Source organism: Lissotriton vulgaris, chromosome 9 (assembly GCF_964263255.1).
Source record: "Lissotriton vulgaris chromosome 9, aLisVul1.2, whole genome shotgun sequence".
In the NCBI taxonomy this organism is placed as follows: Eukaryota; Metazoa; Chordata; class Amphibia; order Caudata; family Salamandridae; genus Lissotriton; species Lissotriton vulgaris.
This window is the reverse complement of record NC_141697.1, coordinates 227,742,568-227,757,980: the sequence shown is the minus strand read 5'-3', so window position 1 is coordinate 227,757,980 and position 15,413 is coordinate 227,742,568. Positions and strand designations below refer to the sequence as shown.

The 15,413-nt window shown below is 50.0% G+C and overlaps 1 protein-coding gene across 2 annotated transcripts in view; it reads right to left on the bottom strand.

Annotated features, from left to right (window-relative positions):
* The window catches only part of INO80 (INO80 complex ATPase subunit), a 545,189-nt gene that overhangs the window by 301,381 nt on the left and 228,395 nt on the right, over positions 1–15,413 (bottom strand). For both annotated transcript variants that reach the window (XM_086937360.1, XM_086937361.1), the window contains 2 exons: positions 14,854–14,934; positions 2,220–2,315 (listed from right to left, as the gene is read on the bottom strand). In XM_086937360.1, the coding sequence (XP_086793486.1) occupies positions 2,220–2,315; positions 14,854–14,934 (177 nt within the window). The remainder of the gene's footprint in view (positions 1–2,219; positions 2,316–14,853; positions 14,935–15,413) is intronic.

Below are 15,413 nucleotides of genomic sequence, written 5' to 3'. Positions count from 1 at the left end.
AGGCCTTAGCCGGTTTCTCCAGAGGCTTGGCAGGCGAGGGTCCTTCGGCTCGACCGCCGCGGCGCCGTCCCTAATGCGCTGCAGGGACTCAGTGACCTTTTTCGTGAAAGCGGCAGATGGACGTGCCGGTTCCATGGAGTCCTTCGAGGAGGGTTTTGGAGTTGAGTCTTTCGAGGTTACCTTCGGAGTCGACTCACGTGGCGCTGCACCCTTGGCCTTGTCGTGTGGAAGCGGGGCAGAGAGGCCCTTCGGGTCATCGGACCGCCTCTTCGGGTCGCCGAGAGACTTCTTGGTGTCGTCGACAGCCTTCTTTTGCTCGACCCGAGCCTTGCCGGCGTCGATCGTCTTCGGCGCCGATGCGCCAGCGTCGAACACCTTCACCTTAGTCTTCGGTGCGGTAGCCTTAGGCTCGGCAACCTTGACTTGGCCTTTCGGCTCGACGGCCATTTTAGTTTTCTTCAGCGCCGATGCCTCAGAAGTCTTCGATCTGACCAATGCGATGCGCACTTTCGGTTTCGATACCTGCCCCTGCGCAGCATCTGGCGTCGAGACCGTAAATTTCACTTTCGGTTTCGTTTTCACCGGGAGTGACTCGTTAATGTCCGTGGCCGGGCCCGAAGAACTGATATCGAGGTCTTAGGTAAGGCCCGAAGGCGATCCCTCGACCTGGGCCTTATAGATAGGCACGGCCCCAGAGTCAGTTTGAGGGAGCTCCTCGTCCGAGCTATCCTCCATGGCCCCGAGGGCCCCGTCGTAGTCTCCCACCTCCTCGACGACTTCTTCGCTTTCGAAAACCTCGGCATCAGCGTCGTAGTCTTATTCGATGTCCGACGCGGGGTTTGATTCCAAGACGTCCTGGATATCTTCCTCCCCGACCTCCCCAGCATCGAAAATGTCCGTCGGCGCCGGTGCGGATTGCTGGGCCTCCAGGCGCGCAGCTCGACGGAGCTTGAGTGTCTTCTTGGACCTGAATCTCGAACAGGCCATACACTTGGCCTCATCGTGGTCCGGCGACAGACACTTGTTGCACACCGGGTGGACATCGATGTGTGGGTACTTGGAGTTGCAGACCGGACATCTTTTGAATGGACTTCGGTCCATGATGGATGGTCGATGAGTCTGGAGCGTCGACAAGGTCTTCCGCGCCGAAAGCACGCGGAAGTACAGAACTCGGCTCGGAGCCGAAGTAGAAGTTGCAGAACGCAAGACAATACCGACGTAAACTAAAGACCTTTTGGTCTCAAGGAAAGTTTTTCTATCGATTCCGACAAGAGAGAACCAAAGACATCCGAACCCAATGGCGGAAAAAAACAATCTGGGGATGGAGTCGATGCCCATGCGCACTGTAGTCCAGGGGAGGAGCCACCTATCTCGTGATACTTCGAAGACTCTTCCAGGACAACAATGTGCAATCATCCGGACCAAACACTAGGCGGCGATCTATGCACAGATATGAATTCAGCAGCCCACATGCCTCGAACACAAGTTTAGCTTCAGAGAAACAAATCCAACATTGTCGCGCACGCAATTATGTGCAAAAGTTCACGGCTAAAATGTTATTGTGAGGACAATATGAGAAATAAGCTGCTTCATTACATGAGCCTAACCTGGGAATATAATAGGAGAAGAGAAGTAGTAATGCCCAACAGACCTGGAACTCAACCTTAAAAGGATAACAGACTAAACTGACGACAGCACTTTCAAAGTTCATTTCAATTACTGCTTTTGCAATAGTGCTTAACTAGTTCCAAGAACAGTGCAGTGCTTTACAAGAAATATTTTTTCTTTTATTTGAACCCTCTTGACCATGAGGATTCTAAACGTAAATGAGCAAGAAAGGAATTCACCATGGTGAGTTGGGGCGGGCAGATGTGACTATGTTATTTGGAGAGGCACATTGTCAGTGTGAATTTTTACATTCACAAATATTTTTAGACATTACACATATGTACATCACACATCTTTTTTAATTTAGGCACAGGGTGATAATGTGATATGCCTGGAATCTCATAATTTATATGCTGAAGGTGGGACTACAAATCCCTTCTCCAGTCACAAAGGTCTACAATTTGAACTCTGCTCCCATGACACATCTGAGGTGTAATAGCTTACTGAGGTTTCTTTCCAGAATCAAAAAGGACATGATTAAAAATGCAAAAAGTTTTGAGTCATCAAGAAATTATTTTTAATTGCTACAGTTTCTTTGACATATCTCTTACCTTAAATCGTGGAACAAATCTGGTAAATTCCTGATGCCAGTTGTTGAGTGTGGATGCTGGTGAAATGATTAAGAAAGGCCCCCAAATGTTATCTCTCTGGAAAAGAGAAGGTTTAAAATGTGAAAATGAAGAATGATATAGCTATTTTTTATTTTGTTGTGGTGAGGAATATTGAGTTACTTGTAACATTGGTTGGTTGAGGTTTTGCTTAAAGCTCTAATCTAAAGGGAAGGTCTAAACAGACTCTGTGGAACATTAACCTGAACCTCCGAATGTGCTTTTTATCCATACTTTGAATCATTATGTGAGAACAGCCCATATCAAGTCCTCCAGCTTTACCCCTTATGGATGTTGGGTCAGTCGTGTTAGACTCCATGACCCATATGATACAGCAAACCTAGTGTCAAAGGTATGTTCCTTGCTTATTTAAAGCATGATCTGTTATAGATTAATATACTTTCCACAACAAGAGCTTCTGCAATGCTGCACAGCCTCATTGGACACAGTAAGACATCAACATCTACATGAATACAGACAAACACAGAAACGGTACAGACAAAAAAGTAAATGATCGTCTCGGAGGGCCTTTTCTGGAGGATACTCTGTCTGATTTCAGAATCTTCACCTGTAGAATATTCCCTAGACACCAGAACGGATCCAGAAACTTTTTGTAGCAGCGCTCGAGCATGCCACTAGGTGATGGTGTGCGGCACTACTTCGGCTTTGTTCTGCCCCTATAGTGGCGTAGCTGTATATAAGCACCACACCTACGTGCCAACTTCAGTTTCTTGATTGACTCCTTAATTGACTCAGGCAAGGTGTACAACTTAATTACTAAGAAGAGTCAAATTTCACCCTCAAATCAAACCTCAATCACTGTCCAAGCTCCCCAATATTCCCGATAGCAAACTAACAATGCTGAAGTATCCTCCACAAATCTATGTCTCAAACGACTGAAGGCATCTGACCATCTCTCTCCCACACAGACGGATCTATACTAGTTGTTCCACCAAGCCTACATCATCTGAAGGATATGCTGTATTTCATACATAGTAGTAATGTACCTCTCACCTGGCAAAACAATTAGCATCTCCAGGCAGACAATACAAACATGTCGGTACCAGGGTGAAGATTTCTAATTTGGGACCTTTTTAGCTGGTAAAAAGAGACCTCTCCACAGAAAGGGGAGGTAGGAGGACACTCGGAGATCTGTGGTTAGGCTATCCACCAGGAACTTGTTCTTCTGAAGGATACGTCTAATCGCAGATTCTTCACCTTTAGAATGAATATCAAAGCACTACCTCCCAAAGAAAAAGGCTTTGTGGAGAGGGTTTAGACATGATAATTTTGCAGAACAAAACAGGTTTCTTTCAGTCGGACCTGGTTGTCAAGGCAGCAGTGCTCAATGAATGTGTGTACCAATGCCCCCATGCCAGCTAGACAGATGTCAAGGACAGGGACTTCGAGGGCCAATACAGTGGTGGTAGCCTTATCCCTAGTAGATTTGGCTTGTAGACATTCTGGAGGCTGTTTTTTGGTCATTGAGCAGTCCTTTCCTTTTTGTTGCTGCAAGAATCTGATGGTCACCTGATGGTCCTTGGTATGATCGATGTAAAAGCTTAAAGCTCTTTTGAAGTCCAACTGATGAAGGCTCTCCTCCTCTTTTGAGTGATGAGAAGGGGAAAATATAGGAAGCTGACTCTATACAGTACACTGAAATGAAGTACACTGTGTAGAGAGTCCAGGCAACCATTATTGCTTTACAGGGACTTGCTTGAACAACCCCAAAGTTGGTTTACAGGGGCTCTCAGAGGGCTCAATGACAACCAATTCCAGCATCTTGCAGACTTTAGCCCTGATGCTCTCTTTGACTTAGTCAGACTTCCCTGTAGATTTTATTTTTGACAGGTAGACTGTCCCCAGAGTCCCATCATGTGTACACCAGCTTGTTTGACCAGGGGTCAATAAGAAGAGCTCAGCATACTGGTGCAGGACTTGCAGACAGTCAGATTGCTGTGGGGCCGAGAGGGTGTCTGAAAAGACAACACCCTCTATTGACCCTCTTTAGGGTTGTGAGGGAGAAGGTTAGGGAGAGGTTCAATCTCTTCTTCCTTTTCTTCATCAGTGCGCCCATCAGCATGGTCACATCAGCCCCGTCATGATAAGGCTTAAGGCGGTTCACATGGATGATCCTCTTGGGGTTCCTGGGAGTGCCAGGGTCCACCAGATACATGACCTCCTGCAGAGAAGTGGGATTTTGTTGTAATTCCCCCACTGTTTTCCCCCTTTGTAGCTACTAGATGCTGATTTTCGACTCTGACGGTGCAGAGCCCTGCTAACTAGACCTCATTACAGTGCTCCTTTCCGAAAACAAGGTGTTGTCACCTCTTCAGCAGACCTTTCACCCCTATGGCAGGGTGCATTATATTTTATGTGAGGACATATTTGCATGAGTAGATATGCCCCTGTGAATTCTAGTTCAGTAGCCATATTCAAAGCATGTGCTGGATACTGGCGAAAATGAGTTCCCCACCTACATGATGGCTTCACGGAAAATAGGGATGTTTGTTATCAAACATATCATAATAATAAACCCACACAGATGCCAGTGTTGGATTTATTAATACATGCACCCAGAGGGCACCTTAGAGGCGCCCCCTGAAAACCTACCAGACACTGATGTGCTGAATGACATCAGCCTGTCACCAGAGACAAGTTTCTGACCTCCAAGGGTGATGGCCACCACTCTTAGGTCAGAAACAAAGCCTGCTTGGGTGGAGGGCATTCACACACCCACCCACAGGATGACATGCTGGTTAGCATTCTAAGGCAGGGGAGCTTCAAATACGCCACCCCCTTTGATAAGCGAGTCTGGCTTCCCTCACGGGACCGAAAGTTGACCCCCTTTGTCCAGAGTTGTTTGGCACCTGGACAGGCCGATTAGCACAAGTTACTTACCTTCGGTAACAATATATCTGTAAGAAACAGTAATTAGTGTTAGATTCCTTACCTTAGAATATCCCCAGGCGTCAGACTGGATCCGGAAAGTTTTACGTAGCAGTACCCCTGCGCGTCGGTAGGTATCGTTTGCGGCTCGGCGTCCGTCGTCGGCGTCGGGATGACGTCATCGGAGTACATAGACGCCGCCCTCGCGCGCTGACGTCAGTTCTTATACACAGCTTTTCCGCGCCAGAAACGCAGAGTCATCATAAAAACCAACACTGGTGTCATGAAACTAGGGCCCTGAAAGGGATGAACCTTAACCGTAGATATCGGTTCGCAGAACGGGGAGGATGGATGGGGCGGTAAGGAACTAACTACTGTTTCTTACAGATATATCGTTACTGAAGGTAAGTAACTTGTGCATCTGAAAGAAACAGGTTAGTGTTAGATTCCTTATCATAGAATAGATACCCCAGCAATACCAACCCTGGTGGTGGGACTGCGAACCAATGATCACACCAGAACGTCCTGGAGAACAGAACGGCCGAAAAAGCCATCTCTCCGGACTGGTCTGTCCAGGCAGTAGTGTCTTGCGAACATGTGCAGCGAGGCCCACGTAGCTGCCTGACAGATGTCCTGCAAGGGGACTCCCCGACCCAGGGCAGTAGAAGCCGCCGTGGCCCGAGTGGAATGGGCACGCAGCCCCACAGGAGGCTCCTTTTTAGCCAGTGAATAACAAGCCTTTATGCACAAAACGACCCACCGAGAAATGGTTCGTTTGTGCACCGCCCGTCCCTTCTTAGCGCCCACGTAACCAAAAAAGAGCTGGTCATCCACCTGGAACTGGTGTGAAAAAAATCCTATGACATCTAAGAGGACAGTGTGAACAATCATGATTGTTCACACTGTCCTCTTAGATGTCCTAGGATTTTTTTTCACACCAGTTGTTACCCTGCCCTAGGAGTCTACATACTAAAACTACCCAGGGGGTCCTTGTTGTTTTCACCATCCACCTGGAACTGGCATGTGCGGTCCAGATAGAATGAGAACGCACGTTTTGGGTCCAGACGGTGGAGCCTCTCTTCCTCTTTCGAGGGATGCGGAGGCGGAAATAAGGTGGGCAAGGTGATGGACTGCCCGATGTGGAAGACTAAGACTACTTTGGGCAGGAAAGAGGAGCGCGTCCTCAAGACAACTTTGTCCGGATGGACAGAAAGGAAAGGAGGTTAAGAAGAAAAAGCCTGGAGCTCACTCATGGCAGAGGTGATGGCAACCAGGAATGCAGTCTTAAGATTTAGAAGACGAAGAGGGCAATTATGAAGTGGCTCTAAAGGAACACACATCAAATAAGTCAGAACAAGGTTCAAGTCCCACTGAGACATCACGAAAGGAACAGGAGGAAACATGTGAGGGATGCCCTTCAAGAATCTATTTACAACAGGGGACTTGAAAAGAGAAGGCTGATCAGGAAGCCTCAAGAAGGCTGAACTGGTAGAGAGGTAGCCCTTGATAGTGCCCAGAGCAGAGCCCTGCTGGGCAAGAGAAAGAAGAAAGAGGAGAACCTCTGAAAGGGGGGTAAAAAGGGGATCCACAGCCTTTGCTGTGCACCATGCCACAAATTTGTTCCGCCTACAGGCGTATACCGATTTTGTGGAGGGACGCCTGGCTGCCAGAATCACATCACAGACTTCAGGAGGCAAGTCAAATGGCCTCAACTGTCGCCGCTCAATCTCCACGCATGGAGGTTGAGACTGGACAGGTTCAGGAGGAGGAACGTCCCCTGCTGCTGCGACAGAAGGTCCTCCTGAAGAAGCAGATGAATCGGGGGATCGACTGACATGCCGAGTAGCTCGGGATACCAGTACCTTCATGCCCAGTCCGGAGCCACAAGGATGACTTTGGTCCGGTCGCGCCTGCTCTTCTTCAGCACTCTGGGCAGAAGTGGTATAGGCGGAAAGGCGTACAATAGACCGCAGCTCCACTCGTGACGAAAAAGCGTCTCCGAGCGAGTGCCGCCTTGGAAATTCCAACGTGCAGAACTGTTGACATTGCGCGTTCTCTTCGGTGTAAGAGGCCTTGCGCCACGTTCCAGTTCAGACGCCATTCGTGATCCATCATGTACCGGCGGCTGAGTTCGTCCGCCCTGGCGTTCAGGGAAGCTGCCAGGTGTTGAACCACCAGGGTGACGCCCTGGTGTTCCAGCTATTGCCAGAGGTGCAGAGCCTCCTGACAAAGGGTACACGACCCCACCCCGCCTTGTTTGTTGCACTACCACATGGCGTTGCTGTTGTCCGTGAACACCTGCACTACACTTCCCCGAACAGAGGAAGGAATGTCTACAGTGCAAGCCGGATCGCCAGCAGCTCCAGAAGGTTGATATGGAGCCGGGACTCCGCTGGAGACCAGAGGCCTCTGATCTCCGCCTCTCCCATGTGGCCCCCCCTAGCCCAGGAGAGACGCATCCATCACTACTACGTGCTCCGGTTGGGGTAGGGAGAGGGATCTGCCGCTGACCCAATCGCGGTCCAAGAGCCACCACTGCAACTGTCTCGCAGTGCCCTCCAAGATCAGGACGTGGTTGGACAGGTTGGCCTGATGCTGGGCCCACTGAAACTTCAGGTCCCACTGCAGAGCCCACATCCGCCACCTGGCGTGATGCACCGGAAGGAAGCAGGAGGCCATCAGCCCCAGAAGCCGCAGCGTCAACCTGACCGAGACTCGGGATAAAGGCTGAAAGATCGGAATCAGAGCGTGAATATCCCAAATCTGCTGCTTGGGAGGATAAACCGGAAAAAGCACCGAGTCCAGAACCGCTCCGATGAAGAGGAGCTTCTGACAGGGACACAGGTGTGACTTCGGCACATTGATGGAGAACTCCAGCAGGTGCAGGAGGTCGGCCGTAGTCTGGAGGTGGCTGACGACTGTCTGGGGCGAGCCCGCCTTCAACAACTAGTCGTCGAGATAGGGTAAGACTGACAGCCCTAATCTGTGCAGATGAGCTGCGACCACCGCCATCACTTTCGTGAACACCCGTGGGGCACTGGTAAGGCTGAAGGGGAGCACGGTAAACTGGAAGTGCTCTTGGGCTACCGTGAACCGCAGGTAACGCCGGTGGGCCGGCAGGACGGGGATGTGAAAATATGCGTCCTGCAAGTCCAACGCTACCATCCAATCTCCCGGGTCCAGGGCAGCTAAGACCTGAGCCAAAGTCAGCATCTTGAACTTCTTCTTCCAGAGGAAGCCGTTGACGTTCCGCAGGTCCAAGATAGGGCTTAGGCCCCCTTTGCCCTTCCTGGGAACCAAAAAGTAGTGAGAGTAACAACCACACCCTACTTCTGGCCCAGGAACGCGCTCGATGTCCCCCTTGGCCAAGAGGGCCGTAACTTCCTCTTGCAGAAGTTGCAAGTGATCCCCCGACACGCGGTGGTACTGTGGTGGCATGGCTGGAAGGGTCACCTCGAAGGGGAGGGAGTAGCCCCTACGGACGATTTGCAGCACCCACCTGTCCGAAGTGATGGAGCGCCAGTGGAGGAGGTGATGGTGAACCCTGCCCCCCACTGGCGTCGAATGGGCCTGAAAGCTCGGACTAGGAAGGCTTTGAGGCGGATGCTGCGGGGGTGGATGTGGACTGGCCTCGCCGCTGTCCCCTGGCACCGCCACAGCGGTTAGAACGTCCGCCGCCACGCTGGATGTTAGTCTGCGGCCTGTGGCTGGCAGGACGTGAGGGGGCGCCTCTTCCTTGGCCAAGAAAGGAGCGAAAGGCAGAAGTTTGCTGGCGCTGGCCCGACAGGCCCAAGGACTTGGCCGTAGCCCTGGAGTCCTTGAAACGCTCAAGCGCCTTGTCGCCAAAGAGGCGACGGCCATCAAAAGGCATGCCCATGAGGGAATTCTGGACATCAGCCGAAAAGTTGGAGGACCTCAGCCAGGTGTGGCGGTGAACCGCCACCGTCGTGGAAATCGCCCTGCCCAGCGAGTCCGTGGTATCCAGTCCGCATCAGATAGAGTACTGTGCTGCATCCCGCCCTTCCGCAAGGGCTTGAGCGAGTTTGACCCGGGCCTCCTCCGGGCAAGCTGGCAGTACGTCCGCGACAGTGTCCCACAGAGAGTGGGTATAATGGCCCAAAAGGCAAGCGGTGTTGACCGACCGCAACCCCAAACTAAGTGAGGAGAACAGCTTCTTACCGAACTGCTCATACCTTTTGGATTCCCGATCAGGTGGAGCAGTCGGGAATGCAGTCTGGGAGTTAGAGGCCTGAATAGCCAGGCTCTCGGGGGTGGGGTGGGTGGACAGGAAGCTGGGGTCGCCCGGCCGGGCGGTGGCGCCTGGCTAGGTTCCGATCTACAGGAGGACCTGTAGCGGGCCTGGACAAAGTGCCCAACAGAACGTCAGTAATGGCCTCATTAAACGGCAGTAGAGGCTCCGAAGAGCTTGCCTGCGGTTTAAGGACCTCGTGAGGAGGTTAGTCCTCACGACCGCGACTGGTTAGCTCAAGACTCAAGGCCTTTGCCGCCCTCGTGAGCACCGCGCTGTAAGCAGCCCCCTCGTCCGTAGCCACGGTAGGAGGGGAGACAAAGCCAGTGTCGGGCGAAGTGTCCAAACCACTGGCCTCCCCTAGATCCACTGCCCAGTCCGGATACGACTGGCACTCTCGTGCCAGAGGGTCCTCTGACCCCTCCCAATCCTCCTCGTCTCCCATCTTCTGATAGTCAGGTGCAAAGGATGGGGCCGGATCATAGAAGAATTGCTCTTCTCTCGGCATCGAATGCGGCGTCAAGCGACGCCAGTCGGACGCCGGATCTGGACCGAGGGAGGGACCGGGGACGACGTCGTCCGGGTACGGCGTCGAGGGCGACACCCTGCGGGTCGGTGCCGGCGGAGGGGTCGTAAGGTCGACCAGCGGCGACACGGATCCCGGGGGGCCCTGCGGCATCGGGACCGAAGTGGTCGACGGCGCTGGGCCGAAGCTCCCGACGGTGCCGGGGCAGAAGCACCCAGCCCGCTTGGGCTCCCAATCGGGGCCGCGGGGCCCGAAGGCGCCACAGCGGGACCAGACAGAGAAGAGAGCGACCTCATGGCCATGAGGACGGCATCGATCTCCTCCGGCGTCGCGCTCAGCCCAGGGACCGGCGGGTATGGGGCTGGCAGCGGCGCCTGCGGCACCGGCGGAGCCTGTGTGGGCGGTGACGCCCGAACTTCCGGCCGCATCGTGTGAGCGTCTGGGGGAGTCGGAAGAGCGATGTCGTCTCTTTGACTTCTTGTGCCTCTTACCTGAGGGCTTGGAGCCTGACGAATGGTGTTGACTCGCCGAGCTGCGATGACTGTGGCCCCGCGACCGGTCCTTCGACCTCCTCCTCGACTTGGACCGTGAACGGCACGGGACCGACTGCCGGAGCTCGAGGTGCTTACGGGACCGCTCCCGCCTAGCCTTCGAAGTCAAGGCCCGGCAGTTGGGGCACGACTTGTCGTCGTGGTCGGCCCACAGGCAATACAGGCACCGGCGGTGGGGGTCGGTAACCGACATCAGACGGTCACAGTCAGCACAGGGCTTGAACTCTGGCATCCCTACCGGCACCGAGAGTCAACCGACTCGAAAAAGGGCCCAAAAAGGATCGAAAAAGTTAGTCAAAAAGTGACTACGGAGTACTGCTTTTTCCGGATCTGCGCTTGCTGGCGTGGAAGAAAGAAGAACTGACGTCAGCACGCGAGGGCGCGTCTAAGTACTCCGACGACGTCATCCCGGCGCCAACGACGCCAACAACGGACGCGGAGCCGCAGACGATGCCTAGCGACGCGCGGGGTACTGCTACGCAAAACTTTCCGGATCCAATCTGACGCCTGGAGATATTCTAAGGTAAGGAATCTAACACTAACCTGTTTCTTTCAGATATATCTAGTCAGGGAGGCATGCCCGTCCCCAGGCAAGTACCACCCCTAAGGTGGGCTACATGAAGTGGATACAACTTTTCAGAGTTGGCCATCATGGCAAACGTAGGGATTCTGAGACAGGGTTATGCCTACTTCCCACAGGAAGTGGTCATATAGGTGACATAATGACCCCAGGGGTAAGTAGCCCATCGGCTACTACCTCTCACTCTTCTTAAAGACCCTGAATTGAGTATTTAGGGGACCCCCTGATACAGATCTTCAGATTTCTATGGACCAAAAGAAGAAGTGGACAAAGAAGAAGACTGCTGTACCGAGAAGAATGACTGACTTGGTGCCAACCCTGCCAGGCTGCCTGCTGCACCTGTCCCTTGTGGAGAATCGGACTCGTCCTACCGCTGTGCAGACCTCAAGAATCCAGGACTGACATTGCTTCGCAAAATGCCAAAGAATCTCCCTTGGAGTAGAAGAGCTATTCCCCTGCAGCCACAGGCACCAAAGAGGCAAGGTGCGGTCCACCGAGTTGCCGCTCCCCAGCCAGCCAGATGCAACAGCACCCCAGGTTGAAGACCATGTGCTCCTGAAGGTTGGCTATTGGGATGTGAAAATAAGTATCTTGCAGGTCTATCGAGCATTGCCAGTCCTCTTGATGGAGTTGAGAGAAGGTCTGAAAATGGGTCTGTATTTGTTTCAAAGCCTTTTCTTCTTCACCAGAAAATAACACGAATACATTCCCATTCCTCTCAGGTGAGAAAGGACCTTTGCCACCGAGTGTTTCTGCAAGAGAATGGATACTTCTTATTGCAGGTATTCCTGGTGGTAAAGGGAATGTTTCTCAGTAGAATAGATGGTGGAGAAACTTGAATCTGAGACATTATCCATGCTTTACAATATTCAGAAACCATTTGTTGGTTGTTATTCATTGCCACTCTTTCAAGAATGATGTTCTACTTCCCCTTACCGGAGTAGGCAACAAAAGAGAGGGAAGAAATGACTGACTGTTTGCCACCCGTACTTTTAGTGTCCTTCTCTGTCTCTTGACTAACGCCGCTGTTGAAGTCTATGTGGCTGAGATGATTGTTCTTGCTGTAGTCCAATGAGGGATTTGAAACCTCTGGTGGAAACAGCAGCGGCCATAGGGCCTATAGGAATGTCTACAATATTCTCAAATTTTCTATAATCTGACAGCTTTAAGAGTATCGAGCTCGGAGTTAATCGTAAACACCTCTTTGTCAGCATGAGAGCCAAATAAATTGCTACCTGAAAAGAACATGTTGGGAATCCTATGTTTGGCTTCCGGTTTCGAACCTGTGAGTCTCCGCCATGATGAACGCCAAAGCACTAGTCCATGACAATAACCATGCATTGCTAGATTGGAGGAATCAGCTGCAGTGCTGATAACTTAAGTTTGACACCATCATTCCTTCATTAATAATCTCCTGAGAATCCTGACACCTGTCTCTTGGAAGATCTCCTATGAACTGTTGGAGTCCCAAAAAGATCTGTCATGGCGTCCTAGGAGAGCTGTTGCACTAGCAGCTTTTTCACGGAAACTGCAAGGTTCTGTAGATCTTTATGCCCAATGAATCCAATTTCTTGCTCTCCTTAACAGGAGGTACTGTAGAAGATGGGGCCATGGCATGACATTTTCAAGCTGCAGAAACAATGACTGATAATGTCTGATATTGGATCTATGCGACAAAAAGACAGATTTTGATACAGTGATCTGTATTTCTTTTGCAGGCGTGATGAAGCAGGCTTCACAGCAGTAGGAGTCACAAAAGTTCCATCGCTGGTTCTAAGATGCCTGGAACCAACAGAAGCAGTGGGCTAGCTGCGGATCTTTGTGAAGTGTCTCAAAAATTACCAACCTGGATGAAGTAGTTGGTAAATCTACAGGAGATATTCTTGGTGGTAAGGGGACACAATCCTGAAGATGACATATGACAAGACTGTGAGGATCTTGACCAGGATGTAGAGTCTCTTCTCAATCTTGAGTGTGAGCATCTGTGAGACCTTGAACGATGACTATGTGGGATCTTGATCTTGACCTAGACCAATAGGTGCGAGGTCTGGTGAGATGGGAGCGAGATCTAGGTTGCCATGGTGTGTGTGCCACTGGTACAGTAGACTGTGGTGGCTGAGATGGAGAGACTGGCTGTACTGGCAATGGAGGTACTACTGAAATCGCTGGTTGAGGTGTTTTGAGGAAGAGGAGGAGAGCATTGTGGAGGAGTGGATTCCGTTGGAACTCGAGGTGGTGCTTTGAGAATCCGGATTAGTCACTAGAGAGGTGGGCCTGGATAGTGAATAGGCCAGGAGGTACTCTGAATCCGACTCTGAAGGAAGTCTGCGTGCTTTCATCCCCAAAAGCCACTGTTTTGGTCAGAAAGGTTGTTTTATCTTGCGCCGTCGAAGTTCTTAACATCACTTTCCTCATCAACATCAAGAGTGTTCTCGATGTCGAACCAGCCCCTTCAATTTCCTCTAGGTCTTATTCTGTTTTTCAGCAGATCTTCTCTTTTTAGATCTCCCGCTGCAGGTGTCTTCAGACCGAGACATATGGACACTGGTAGAGGGAACAGTTTCCCCTCGCCCTTCTGAAGTCTCTCCAGCCAAGGAATCTTGTCTTCTGCGGTGGTCCACTTCACCATGGAGATGAATCTTCTCCCTCCCTCAAAGTGTACCTGTAGAGGGTCTTGCTGTGGCGACCCGTCTTCGGATCATGAGACTCTGCTAAACATAAGATGCAGATCCTGTATGGGTCTGTTTTTGTCAAATTTCCGGCCGTACTCTGGACAAGTCGCAAAAAAGAGATCACATTTTCTGAGAAATTAGATACATTTCCTGTCAGGAAATTATCTAAAATATTTTTTGCCTTAAAGGACGCCAGGCTTTAAAAAGTCTGTGATTAAAATTGTTGAGGAAAATACTAAAATTGTTGTGGGAAAAAAACCTTTAAAAAATCAGAGCTCTGTTCCAGGAGTCATCAACAGGCGCCGGAAAAAAGAATTGAGTGAACTACCACCTACAGGGCATGATGACAGTGAAGGTCAAGAGGTCTTAAAAGAACAGTGTCCTATTTACATTGTTTTAACGCAGCAGCCTATGCAGGCTACATTGCTATGCATTACTCCTTATCTTACTTTAAAAAGAAGTTTAAGGTGTTAATGGAGGGCGTTTTTAAAAGGTCACTTTTCTTTTTTTTTCTTTTTAAGGATATTTTATTTAATAAATATTGGCAACATAGGCGTTTTTTTAACACCTTTATTTTGCATTTTAGCAAATTAATATGTCACAAGGAAACCTTGCCTGTTTTTAAGGATTAAAACATTAACAGGTCTGTCACATATGTTTCCTGTATTTCTGAAGTAAGGCAAAGTGGATGTGACTTTGAAAGAAGTGCTAAAGGGTCCCCCCACGTAGGTAGGACTATTCAATGCTCATGATAATCAATGGTGACCCCTTGAGAGAGAATGGTCTACTATCAGCAGAAGACCATCTATTCAAACACTCCTGTTACCAGAGGTAGGATGGGACACCATGAAATATGAGATTAATTTTGACTCCACGGTTACGGCAACAAGAAACTGAAAAATGCTCCAAGATCTCATTGAGATCCTGCACCACCTCTTCAATGACGAAGATCATCAGGGCAGCCACAGGGACCCTAAAGAGCTCGAAAAGATGAACCTGCATGTGAGTTCGGAGTGCGAGAATCCAACTACCAGTCCAGTTGTCTGCCCCCTACATTTGTTCCCTTCTTGAAACAGCCTATCCAACATAAAATGCATAACCACCACTTACCTCAGCAAGGTGTGCTAGCAAAGCAATGCTCTGAACAGTTTTACCAAGGCCCATCTCATCTGCAAGAATCCCATTGATACCCTGAAAAGAAACCCACATCATTAGCATCTTTCGATGAGTCAGCACAAAGATAATTTCCTTCATCAACTTGTGTCTCACATTTAAGACACCAACCATTCAAAAGATTTCCCAAATGATAAAACAGAAAAGGAAGTTATTTCACTCTCAAACAGACACTCCTGGTTAACGTAAATACATACAGTTTCAAGTATGGCAACATGTTACAATGTTGGTAAAAGTCTGATTCACCTTTTTACTAAACAGTATCTCCACAACCTTAGTCTTAATTATGGATTCATACAAATTTTGATTATGAGGGGATATACACAGAATTGTAAAGGAATTGTGCATGTCCAACGTTGTCTAGCATATTGATTTATTGTAGGCCAGCCCAATTCTTGTTAACTGCTCATTTCCGCCCTCCTATGTATGCAAACACATGTGATACCTGAAAATGTGATCGGTTTTATTTTCTTTTTATGTAATGTAATGTAATGATG